Source organism: Oryzias melastigma, linkage group LG13 (genome assembly GCF_002922805.2).
Source record: "Oryzias melastigma strain HK-1 linkage group LG13, ASM292280v2, whole genome shotgun sequence".
Lineage (NCBI taxonomy): Eukaryota > Metazoa > Chordata > Actinopteri > Beloniformes > Adrianichthyidae > Oryzias > Oryzias melastigma.
The window spans coordinates 16,190,051-16,203,216 of record NC_050524.1 but is presented as its reverse complement, the minus strand read 5'-3'; the positions used below and the strand labels follow the sequence as shown (position 1 = coordinate 16,203,216).

General features: G+C 37.4%; 3 protein-coding genes across 6 annotated transcripts in view; 2 read left to right on the top strand and 1 right to left on the bottom strand.

The window, feature by feature from the left end:
• LOC112149376 (Down syndrome cell adhesion molecule-like protein 1 homolog) overlaps positions 1-5,505 on the top strand; it is a 106,433-nt gene extending 100,928 nt beyond the window's left edge. For both annotated transcript variants that reach the window (XM_036214795.1, XM_024277031.2), the window contains exon 35: positions 183-5,505. In XM_036214795.1, the coding sequence (XP_036070688.1) occupies positions 183-769 (587 nt within the window). In that variant the 3' untranslated portion in view covers positions 770-5,505. The remainder of the gene's footprint in view (positions 1-182) is intronic.
• Positions 5,506-7,762: 2,257 nt separating this feature from the next.
• Positions 7,763-13,166, bottom strand: part of LOC112149650 — a 48,131-nt gene continuing 42,727 nt past the window's right edge. For 2 of the 3 annotated variants that reach the window (XM_024277477.2, XM_024277476.2), the window contains 3 exons: positions 9,803-9,916; positions 8,380-8,422; positions 7,763-8,196 (listed from right to left, as the gene is read on the bottom strand). In XM_024277477.2, coding sequence (XP_024133245.1) covers positions 8,060-8,196; positions 8,380-8,422; positions 9,803-9,907 — 285 coding nt within the window. In that variant the 5' untranslated portion in view covers positions 9,908-9,916 and the 3' untranslated portion in view covers positions 7,763-8,059. Of the gene's footprint in view, positions 8,197-8,379; positions 8,423-9,802; positions 9,917-10,047; positions 12,312-13,166 lie in introns of those variants that run through there. The other variant, XM_024277474.2, reaches the window with a different exon arrangement.
• si:dkey-202l22.6 (interferon-induced very large GTPase 1) overlaps positions 12,308-13,166 on the top strand; it is an 8,050-nt gene continuing 7,191 nt past the window's right edge. The window contains exon 1 of the mRNA XM_024277471.2: positions 12,308-12,386. The gene's annotated coding sequence lies outside the window, so the exon portion shown is untranslated. The remainder of the gene's footprint in view (positions 12,387-13,166) is intronic.

The following is a 13,166-nucleotide window of genomic DNA, read 5'->3' as shown; positions in this document are numbered from 1 at the left end:
AATCATAATGAAAAGACCACTAAGAACGCCTTTACAATATATCAAGAGATGATTGGAGTGGAACTTTAAGCCAGCAGTTGTTCTAATGGCTTGAATATCTCTAAGTATTAGTATTATGTGTTAAGGTTTTTAGCCAAAAAGTACTAAACACTAAAATTAAGCATGTTTTTTTCCCCTTCTAGGTGACTACTGCAACCTACCCTTATACATGAAGTCAGATCCCTTTTTCCGAAAACGGTCAGAACATCATGATCCATGTCCTGTGGTTCCACCACGCGAAGCCTCTGCTCGTGGCCTGGCCCAACGGGCATACCACACCCAGGGCCGTCATGTGACTATGGACACTGCGAAGCAGCAGTCACTCAGCATGGGCCACTCCGGCCTATCCAACCTCACTTCCTCTGGAGCATCCTCTGGGGGGGCAACAGGGGGCGCCGCTGGAGGTAGTGGGAGCGGAGGGATGTCTTCTAGCTCTAGCAGCTCCACGCTTCCACAGAGGACTCTCACCATGTCTGGCTCCTCAGCTCAGGTGGCTCAGTGTGCGGCTGCAAGCGCAGCTGCCACCGCGGCGGCAGCATCGTCCTCCTCTGCTGGCGGTGGGGCAGTGGGGGCCACAGGAGGGACCCCTGGAGGTGCTTCTTCTTCTTCCTCTAAAATGGGAGGATCTAGAGACTCTCTCCTGGAGAGCAGCTCCTCAGGCTTGAGTAGATTACAGAAGCAGAGGGATGGAGGGTCAGGGGCCTACTCCAAGTCCTACACGCTCGTGTAGCTTGCCATCAACGGGGCCAGTCACTGTAACTCTTAATACATAGCTGGACAAGCCAGCACTTGCCTGGAGCCTCCATTCTAAACTGGTGTGAGGAACATACACATGCACAGCTTACCCGTCAGTGCCTGTGCTGTGCCAGGCTGAACAAGGCTGGTTGGGTTACCGCTGACACAACTGTTGGGAGAGGTCAGAGTTAGGTCTCCACAGCACAGGGGTGTTTGCCTTTCTTTCTGCTTGACTGCTTTATGTTATTAATGTGTCATTTATCTGTCTTATTTCACCGTTCTGGAAATCACTTGCCAAACTCTTTTTCTGTTAACTCCACACGTTCATTCTTTTGGCTAGGACACAGTACTTATGCACAAAAATGCTTTCCACACACACTGTCTTGTTTTTCTAAATCAAGGCGGCTGTAGAATGGTTGCTTGAGAAGCGTGATAAGGATTTTAGGTTTTTAAATAGTGTAGGTACCTTTCTGTTGTTGTCGTTTCCAATGGAAAAATTAGCTTATATCACAGCATTGTGCCATGGCAGGATGCTTTTTAATGTATGCATAAACCACCAGCCTTGGTGTCACATCGGCTCTGCAAGGTTACGCTATCATGGATTCAGACTGTTGGGACAAAGGTTGTTTTTTTTCTGTTTTTTTTTCTTTATACATGCAACAACACAGCATCCATAATTGATGCTTTTATAAATAATATAAATATGAAAAATGTCAAGCATCATCAAGTGATATATGACTCCAGAATTTCTTTCAGGTCAGTTTTTAGTTTTTTTTTTGTTTGTTTTTTTTAATGCAGTTTAAACTCGTGAACTAAGAAAATGTTAGAGTGGATCCAAGTTCTTGAGAAGTTCACAAGCCTGCGTGTGTGCGTGTTTTCAGGTGTATATGTGTAAATATACTATATGTATACATGAGGCAGGCACACACCAACAGTGGACCTTCAAGTCAATCTGTATGCTGACCTCTCGGGCAGACGTCTGTGTCGAACAGGAGTCCTCTTCTCATCGTTTATGTTGGACCTGGGAAACGGGGTGTGGAACGGCAAAAGTGAAGTCGATGGAGATGGTGATAACATAATACTACCATTCTTTTTTTGCGTTTTAAACTTTGTTTAGCTACCTGTGATTAACAAATGACGACGTATTTGAACAAATTAACCTTTTAACACCGGAGCTCAAGTGTTTATGTTCTATACCACTATAACTTTTTAACTTTTAGCATGATCAATGTAATTCTACTAGATTTTGAAGGCGAAAAGCGGCTAACACCGCTTTTCGCCTTCAAAATCTACTAGAATTACGATGATTGCGCTAACGATTAAAAAGTTACGGTGTGTTAAAGGTCATTGGCGACTTCTCAGGTGTTAAAGGGTTAAGACTGTTTTGGGTTCACTCAAGACAACAAACATTTTTTGTTGTTTTCATGGAAAAAAGTTCTCTTTCACGGTTGATTCATCCTTTGCTTGTTTTGACGGCTTTATATTCCAGCTTTTTGCACATAAACCCAATGATATCCACACAGTGTCACTGTGACCTAATGGCAAGTAAACAAGAAGAAAATGACAAATTTGCAAACAAAAGAAACACATTTTGATCATCATAAACAGTGTATAAAATTATTTAGTGATGAAAAAAAAAGAAAAATTGGGCAATTATTGCATTTTCCAGGAATTTTCTATAAGGAAATGTTGACAGTATTTGTAAAAATGAGAAACATTTTCATGAAAAAAAATGATGGGGTTCTTCAAAACTTAAAACCTTATCAAGTTCATCCACCTTTTTCCAAATGATTTTAGCTTTATGCATGGTACTGTATCTGTTACATGTTTTTGTTTCTACTCCCAAAGCTTAATCCATTAACAAAGATCGCTCCAAAAAGAAAAGCAAGAGTTGCTCCAAAAGTTTTGCCGCAGTGAAACTTAACATCAGGGCTCTCGCAATAGAAAAAAAAGATGTTAAAAAAAATATATATCTTTGTTTTCAAAAGTATGTACATATATATTTCTATTAAAATATATAGCAAATATATGGATATTGATAAAAGCAGAGAAATATAAAAGCCGTTTTAATTGAAAAAATAAATAAATAAATATAAACGATCACAAGACAATCGCTCAGAGTCACGAATCACACAACAGGGAAGTTAAGAGGGGTGATCTCAAAGAGAAAGGAAATGGTCTGGAGAAAAACGTTACTGTGGACGTACAGTAAAGAGAGAGTGGAGAAGTCATCGGCCTTGTGGTTTTGTAAAGGACAAGCACAGTAATAATTGAAATGTGAGATTGTGTTGGTTTACTGTGGCTCAGTGCAGAGGGTTTGACATTGAAAAAGAAACCGTTTTAAGCCTTTAACATCGGAGCTCCAGTGTTTATGTTCTTTGATTTACTGTCATTTTTTGATAGTTAACACGATTAATGTAATTCTCAGAATCTGCTGGAATTACGTTAATCGTGTTAGCGGTTGAAAAGTTGCAGTATGTTGAAGTTTTTGTGTTTAACGGCGCAGGTGTTAAAGGGTTAAAGTCAGGACAAACAGTAATTGAACCTCTTGTGTTATGTTGTGATTTACCTTTAAAAGGTGTATTTGCAATCTTAACGCCATTACTCAGCTACAGTTAATTAACAAAGACAAACTAACAAAAGTTTAACAGTTCAATTTTTTTATTTATTTTTTTTATACCCCTGTCAATGTTAGTCCTTTCTGGAATCCAGTAGGCCACCGACGATAGAAACGATGACTTTTGTTTTTTTTTTTTTTTGACACAAGGAAGACATGTATCCGGTTTGCCCTATAGGATAAAATGTCTTTTGTTTTGGCTTTTTATGTTTTATGGTATGCAACACTTGTCTTTAGAAAGTGATGACTCTGGTACAAGGGTTAGACCTGTTTTCAACTCGATTAAAACAGGGGCTTCCTTACATGGCTTGAATGGGTTTTTATTGGATTCATTAAATACATTTTAAACAAAACTGCTCTGTCTGGTTGCTTAGTGAATTAAAAAAATACAGATGCTGTTCTTGCAATGAAAAGTCCACCATGGGTTTCTCAATAATCCACCAGTTATGTGTCCTGGAAGGGCAACACTTTTTATGTTGTGACACAGGATTTTGTCCACTTTTTTTTTTTTTTTTTTAGCAAATGCTGCAGAAATGTCTATTTATCAAGTGCAGGTAGAATAATATTTTACCTAAAAATCACTAAAGCTAAGAAAGGTTTGTTACTTTTAGGAGACAGGTAAATGGCGCTTGTGACAGTGAAAAGTGCTGCAAATGTAGTTTCACATTTGCTTGGTTTAAACAAAAAAAGAGAAATATTAAACGTTGCAAAATAAAATGTGTGGACTTTATACTATACTGATAAAAAGTACTTCGGTGGGATGGAGAAAAAAAAATAGAAATAGGACTTTTTTGTGTGTTACTGCTAATATATTGAGCATAGTCAGTGTAACTTTTGATTTCATCAAAGAAGAATGGCACTTTTACTGAACTCCTAACATCAGCTGTCAGCCGAATAAACTCAGAAAGCCTTTGCATCCTGTTGCCTTACTTTTTAAAGTTTTATCAAATACGGTTTTATTAGCAGGTAAGAAAAAAACCCAACAACATTGGACTTTTTAACTAATTTATATTTTTATTTATTGTGAATTTAACTGTCCAACATATTCGGGACATTGTTTTGTCTAACTGTTGGATGGATGTTTTTTTTTTTTTTTTTTTTTTCCCAAACTAGCCTAATCTTTTATTCATTTCTGAAAATAAATATTTCTAAGAACTCTCTATTTGTCATCCTAAAACATCATTTTCAGAGTAACAGAAGACTTGTGTACATAGGGAACTGTTTTGTATAAATGAGTACTATTTTCAACATCTTCATTAGAAATCAGGGCACAATGTAAACTTCTACTAAAGTTAATGTAATGAGGAGTTAATAAAACTATAGAGGTATAATGATAACTTCTTTATCCTGATATTTAGACCAATTAAAACATGTCAGAGTGGACCATGCATAGTTAATTATATAGCTATTTTATTTTACTGGGCATTTTGCTGCACTGTCTTATTTTTTCCTGCTATTTGACTTTTTTTTGTCACAAGTTACTTGATTTTCATTTTTTTTTTTTTTTTTTTACTTTTCACTTTTTTGGAAGAATTGCAGCAGCGTTGCATGTTCTGAAATTTTTTGCAGGATATAAATGAAGGAAAAAAAGATAAATTGAAGATATGGTTTTAATGAAAATGACCATTTTAAAAATCCCAAGGTTGGTTGTTGCTTCAACTTTTATGGGGAAATGTTGCTTCGATTTGCAATTGCTTGTGTTTAACTCTACATTTTCTTTTCTATGAAAAACAAACAAAAAAAAACAGAAAAAAAGAATACTTAACACCTTGTGCAATAAAGCTATCTTTTTATAAACTGTGAGGGTATTTTTTATTGAAAGGGTTTGCTGTATGAGTGCTTGAGTGTGTGAGGTTCTAAATACAAAAGATGATGCAGAACTAACGGAAGATTAATTAAGAAACATTCTTTGTCAATGTTGAGAACAGCTCATGAAACTAAATATAGTGTGCTTAAACTCTGTTAATGTCATTAACAACAGCCAGTCTAGCCTACACTAACTACCTACCCCAGGTGAAGTATAAACTGGACTAGTTACTAGTCTAATATGGAGTCAGATTCAGATAAATGACAACTCACACAATCAAAGTGACAATAAAAAGAAAAGAAAAAAACATTTTGTTGTGGTACAGGAAGCAGCGAGGGTCAGGGGAGCATAGCTCAATCTAAAGTTAAAACTTGAACCTTTTTGATCCCCCGATTGCCAGTACCTATAACCACCAAGACGACCAAGTATTTTGACATGTAGCTCGGTGCATATCAGTGTATCGTTGAGGTTTTCTTTACTGCTTATTGTAATGGTACAGGGCAGGGGTGGGCAAACTATAGCCCGGTTGCATATGTCACCTGTTCATTTATTTAATCTGGCCCGTCAAACTGTCATTTTTCCAATCTTCCAACAGCACATGAACACGTTTCTTCAAGTTTGCAGTTTTTCCTTGATGAACATCAACCCACTGGTGGAATTTGCACTAAAATGAGAACAAAAGCCACAAAAAAGCTCTAAAATGTTATGTTTTAAAATGTATATTTTAATTTTCAATCAAAATTAAACCATGTTTTTATCCAGATTCCATGTTATTTTTTTCTCTTACTAGGTGGATTCCAAAAACACTCCATACGTCTGCTCCTGGTCTGGCCCGGCCCCTCTGTCCAATTTTAGAACTCTTTGTGGCCCACGAGTCAAAAAGTTTGCCCACGCCTGTTTTAGGGCCTTTCAAAAAAAATGTGCTTTTAGTTTATGAGTTCAGAAAGGAAAAAAAAAATCAGCAATGTTCCTTTCATTAATAGAGATTTGTAAAATCCAGTGCACACAACTTCATATAAATAACAGTTTGATTTATGTCAAAATGTGATCAAATTAGATTGAATTGTGTCCATGTGTCTTTTATGTTTCCCTATTTTTCTGTTTTCAAATTTCACTTACTTAGTTCACCTTTTAGAAAAACAGAGATGCTAGAATTTTTTTTTTATGTGCAACATCAATTTTTTTTTAAGGAAAATGGGTAATGAATAAGTTCCAAATCCAGGAATATGAACATCAAAAGTCCTGTTGAAAGTTAAGAATGATAAGATCTCTTGAACATGCAGCTTAAACATATATAGATTTTTTAAAACTAGTATGATGATTGACAGAAACTAGAATATACTGAGTAAATCAGGGACAAATATGTATTTTTTTTCTCCTAAAATGTCCCAGTTTTAAACCAGTTTCCCACCACAAGAATTGGATTTGGATATCAGACTATCTAGACAAGAAAAGATCTTAGTTAAAAACTGTACATAGACAGATCCACTGAACAATAAAAAATCTCAGCACACTGATTCTGATGTTCATTTTTTAACTTAATTTTTCCCTTAATAGAAATGCAAAATATGCAAATGTTGGCATGATGACACCTTGAAATAAAAATAGTTCAATTTGTCTTAAGTGGATTACCACCATGTAACATTTCTAATATTTTAGACAATGGTAACTAACAAATTGAACACATTTTCTTGTCTGAACTTCCTTAATATGCAACTTCTAAGAATTTTTTTTCTAATGACATTTTGAAATCCACTGTGCTGCTGAGTAAAGACAGGGTATACCCTGAACAGGTCGCCAGTCTGTTGCAAGGCCACACACACACACACACACTCACATACACACCTAGGGGGATTTAGATATACCGATTAACCCTTGGAGCAGTTTTGGACAGTGAAAGGAAGGCCAAGTATGTGAGTTTTATTGAGTTACATATTTTCCACATTTCCTGGTATTTTGTTCTTTAAAATCAAACTGCTACTAACCAAAAACAGTATCAATACATGAAGGAATATGAAAGTCTATATCAGTGATTCTTTAACCACTGTTCAGATATCCAGTCCTTGGTGGCCTGTCTACAGACTCCGCCCATTGCAGTCATTTGATTTAGTTCACACCTGACTAGATCTTTACATGACACCTCTAAAGCCACAGTCACCTCTGATCAGTCAGTACATGGAGTGTAGAAGAGGCCACATGGATTTAGTCCAGCCAAGTGCACTTGGAAGGCTGGAATGTCTTAGGTTAATCTTTGAGACAATATAATGGCCCTACCTGGTATCACCTCTACGGGTTGAAGTGTTTGAACAGTCATAACAGCAAGTGTCCCTGAAAGCTACTCTAATAATTTTCTGCTCTGGTAGCAATAATAGCAGAATAACTCTGCAAAATGTCAAGTTCAAGGCCATGTAATAATCAATGCGGTTGAAATTTCACAGTTGAAAACACTAGAGGGCAATGTGTTACAATGAAGCACGGCGAGGTTTGTAGAAAATGCTGTCTAATGTCAAGATGGAAAATGTGCTTGAAAGGAATACACAGTGACAGATGTTTTTTTTTTCACATTTATATACTCAAAAGTCATAAAAGTCATACATAAATAGCAGTAGACACAGGTACTCAATCACCCTGTCATCATAACACATCAAAACTATTCATTCAAATATACAGTACATCCACATTTGTAACTCACATTGTAAATTGTGTTACAAGCAGTGTTTGACATGAAGGCTATTGCTTTATGATACTTAAGAGTAACTGAACCGTTCTAAGGTTGAGCTGCGGTATTTTTATGGACTTTCTTTTAGAGGCCATCAAGGCTGGTGCAATTCATAACTCACTCCAGCTGTCGCTCAGACTATCTACTTGCCGTTCTTCTGTTTCTTCTGCTGGAATTTCCTGAAGTGGGTCTGGATGGTCGAGGCAGCCTTCTCCACTTCAACCGGGCTGAGTGGGGGAACAGCTGGTGTGGTGCACGTGCCATTGCTGGCGCTGGAGTCTGAGAGGACAGAAGGTGGAGGCATTGGTCGTGCAGCAACAACCTGTTGCTCTGTGTCTAAACTGATTTAAGCTCTTAGTGTATGGAATTTATTAGACATCTTCTAGTTTGGGTGTGTTGTCAGGCATGAGATGTAGATCAAATACTGTCTTTGAGGTGACAGTAGATAACAGAGTTACTTACTCTTTCTGTAGACCCCTATGCTGTTCCTTCTGAGACCTTCAAACTGCAAATAAAACAGAGCAGTAGCAGATGTGAAGACCCATTCTGTCTGAATACGCCCCATGACGCACATTTTAGCTCAGATATGATGCAGGTTAGGTGAAGGGTGCACATAGCAGATTTATCTACAACGTTGCTCGGACATTCTTGGCGTTACTCAACAGGTTCCGATAATCAGATGCATTTGTTAGTCCTCGCTAAATTGTACAAAATGTCCCTTCAGATGAGAGCAAATGTGGGACTGCAGCTGTGTGCCCTTTCTGTCTACAGTTAGAATAATGACCTCAAACACAAATCCTCTTGATTGGGATTAGAGTCCAAGCAGAACAGCAAGAGGGAAGCCAGAGGCTGGGCATAGCACTAGCTTAGCTTGTTTACCGCTAAGTTTGGCTGCATGCCTAAGTTCCGTCTCAAATAATGGTTTCCACGACCTTGGCAATGAGGTCCTCAACCTTTTTTTTTTTTTTTTTTAATAAAAACCACTAAGAGTAAACTCCAAAAAGGCAATGAGGGACATTTTCTGCATCTTTTCTGCTTCAGTTAACCACAAAACTTAGCATTAGTCCTGCTGGAGGATGGAAATTATCAAACTTTTTTCAAATTGTAATGTGAAAAAGTGTGTAGGGACAAACACAGAAACATGAAGAGATATTGTCTTCATCAAATAAATGTGAGGTTTGCTTTTGGAAATATCTGATACTGGAAGTTGCTAGCACCTAGACAAAAAGAAGTGTGTATTTCCACTTTTAGCTTCGGTTTTGTTCAATAAATTTACCTGCAGACCTACAAATATAACAGATTTTACTTAAGGGATTGTCATTTTTTTTTTAGACTCCACTCCTATTTGACGGTCCTGCTTATCTGTATGCAAGCTTTACAGAGTTACAAAGGCCTTAACGGTTCCTGTTACATTGTGGAAGAAGCTAAAGTAAACTTTAGTGTTACATTTTTTGCAAGGACACCAAAAGTTGTGCAGAAAAATCCATCTCTGCATTCTTGTGCCATTGTAATTTACCCATAGGTTATTGCGTTTATAGGTGAATGACTGCTGACCTTTCCATGCTGAGCTCTGCCTCATTTTTTAGATAACGGTTTAATAAAACAGCCAATGTCTGAGCATAAAATCCCAGCCAAGCATGGATGGTGAGCAGCTGAATTGCCTCAAGTAATTACTACATCTCCACTTTAGGGTATGAAAATGTGCATTACAGCTTCAGGCGACTTAGTGGGAGACACTCAATCTGAAGAAAAGATAATATGGGTGAAGGCTATAATCAGCTGCATGCAGACTGGCTGTAAGGAATCCATTACCTTACTTTGGCATTGCCATCATTATGTGTGTGGCATCAATTGTACTGCGAGACAATTTTTTTGTCCGACTTACCTCGTCTGCTTTGCTGCTCTTCCGACTGTGTGACACAGACTGAACCTGCCAAGGCAACGGCTGAGATACCATGTAACGCAAAGGCTCTTCTTGGGGTGCAAACATTGTTCCTATCTGAAAACCAAGAGAAGTTTGTCACAAATTACAGCCCATGCACAAACTTTCCTGCTGATGCAACGGACATGGAAAACATAAAAAAGAAATAATGGGAAGAAAAATTGGACATCAAGAAATGATAACCTTACCGATTCCACAACTTTGACCATCATGTACATGGCTGTTAGCATTGTGATCAACATTTTGCTGCTTTTTTCCTAAAAGTCACCTCCTTAAAGTAATCCTTAATGTTTGCCTTGATTTTCCAATGTTTTCCCCAGGCTTGCGGAGGTGAGTCCACACGTCCAAACAGCACAGCAAAAGCTGCCTAAGGAAGGCCAGCTGAACACAGTTGATTATGTCCACTCACACAAGTCTCTGAGGCACCTAAACAGACATGCACTTCACACTCACAGTCTGTGACACACCAGGGTAAGACTACTAAAGAGCTTTGAAGGACAGAAATAGAGGAGCAGTAATCTTTTCCTTTGCACAACCGTCATCCCTCAGGTGTGCTTGCACCTTTCAGCGAACGCTTTTATCAAGGCATAGATAATTAAAAAAAGGGAAGGAAAATACAAGTATATTATAAATTATGTAATTATATACTTGTTTAAAACTATGGTTGATTATTAAACTGTAACTTTATTCCCTTACTCTTTCCTCAATGTGTTTTCATTTTCTTCTTTAATTTCCTTTTAAATTCCTTGTTCAATTAAATGAAAGGCCTTTTTTTATTCCACCTGGCTGTAAATTCTGAGGTATCATGTCTACCTTTTGTTTAGTTAATTTAATTTCTGTCCTGTTTTGATCGTTTAGATCAGTTATATCCACTGTTTGCCAACTGTTAATTCCTCCATATTGCATCAGTGTCTCTGGACTGTCTGTGGTAAATCTCTGTGCTTACTTTGCTTGATTTTTAATTTGATCTTGTGTAATTTTTTTTTTTTTATTATTGTTTTTAAAACCAAGTTTTGGTTTTCAGTTTTTTTCTATATAAATCAATTGGGTTTTTTTGCCAACCTCTGATTGTCCTCAAACCTGACAGTAACAATGTTAAAGACATGTTAGTCTCAGGCTAGCATGGAGATCACAGTACACACGTAAGGGCAATTTTTGGCATAATCACTGACCATATAAGTAGGTGCTGGAATAATCCTGAGGTAGATGACAAATACTAGATTGTTGGTTGTAATTAGGACAGACATTTGAATGGAGGTTGGGTTTAAGGCAAGGTCTCGGCCCAAATTGTTGGGATTAAGTTAAGGCTAAGATGTACAAAATTAACAATGTGTGTAACTTTTGCAGCCCTAAATACGATAAAATCTAAAGGTTTATTCATAGCTGCCCCTGCGGTCAGATATGGGCTGTCTGTGGGAAAAACATGGGCAAACTATTTTGTGCACAAAATATTATGGTCGTTGACCACATGGTAATGCCATAGTCTGAAAATATGAATGTACATTTTTAGCTGCAAGCATGTTGTGAGTAGTAAACACCAATACAGTGTGATACGTGAGGGGGAAGTAGGCGAGACACAGATTTTTTTACCACACAAAATCCTGCAGATTGCACGTGGGTCATGTGTGTACTGTTCATATAAGTTCACATGATAAGTGCCCATTTTTTGTTCACAGATAGCCGTATCTCACTGTTAGGGCAGTAGTGACTAATACTTTACAAACCACTACAGTGTGATGTAAGGGCACCATACAACAGCCACATCTGTACGTTCATGATACTCTTTAACACAGGCACAATAATTGCACCGCTCTTTTTCGGTGAGTCTCAAGGGAAATGCAAGACACAACTGTGCAATGAGTTATATATCTCTACATGCTATTTGTTGCATATTCAAAGTTGGACGCCATATTGGAATGGTACAGACGCCTATTTACTGCTGTGCTACAATTGTACAAACAGATCTTTCCATTCATCATTGTGTAAATCACGCCTGACTTTATTCTAAATGTTTTTTTTTTTTTTTTTTTTTACTGAAGGTGATAAAATTAAATTAAGTGGAGTCCAGCATTTACTTGCAAAAAAACCTCTCAGTACCAGCCACTCCCATACCCACAAAAATCAGGGGGTCCTCACATGCTTACATCACAAGCTGAGGACCTCCCCCTCCAGGAAGAGTCTGCTCCGCACCCAGGCTAACACAAACACCTTCTCTGCAAAGCTAGCAGCTCAACCTAGCAGTGATCAGCCAGCTGGAATGTTCATCTGGGATGTCTGCATTTTTTAAAAATTTCACTGCAAAATGAACTATTAACCATCACCATTCTGTTTGTGCTAAATTTTGGGATAAATGTCCAGACCACACACTAAGTACAACAATATTAAAACAAATAAAGAAATAAAAATAAATCTTTTAAGGTGCATTTTTTTTTACTTTACAAGCAGACTCCAGGATGACATGATGAAATTGGCGGCACCCTGAAGGAGCTAAAGGCGGTGCCTTAGAGATCAAGTCATTTTCCTCCAGGTATAAAAGGAGTCTGCAAAAATTCCTAATATTTAATAAATAATTTGTTTTTTTAGTGTTTCAAAGGTATTATATGATCAAATATATGGATATAGTTTACTCTGAAAGACTCAAGAAAATCATGGTATGGCCCCTTTAAAACATCTATAATGTTTTTTAAAAATCATCTATTTCACAATTAACGAGGGACCATTGTATACCCTTTATCATATGACCCCTCCCAATAATTTTAAAAGTGATAAGTGATTGCCATAAATCGACCCATGTATCTACAATTGCACACCTGGATGACCATTTGTGTGTATAATAGTCTGGAACTCCAACTTCTAACCTCTGCAGACAGATTAGGATCCTCCTGGCGCCCATCTAAAAACAGTTTTGCACAATCATGAATCATGAATCCCAGTTTTGTTATCAAGATTAGGTGTTACTCAGATATGTAAAGAATTTTTGGTTTAGCAGTAATGCTTTTTGTTTACACTTCCTTTAAAAACTCCGGTCAGTCTTTGTGTGAAAGAGAATCGTTTCAACATAGTGAGTTTAGCCAGAAGAACAGGAATGGGTTTTATCACTGAGCTGGCAGCTATAAAAGCACTCCTGACCACAGGATCCCTTTAAGAGAACAACTGCAGGAGAAGAACAAGGTAAGACGAACCAATTTGAAAACCTTTCCCAAATTTACAGAATTTGTTTCCATTAACTACATCACGACTGACTTTATTTCCAATGTGTTTTTTTTTTATTTTTTTTTCTTAATTGAAGGTGATGCTAAATTAAGTG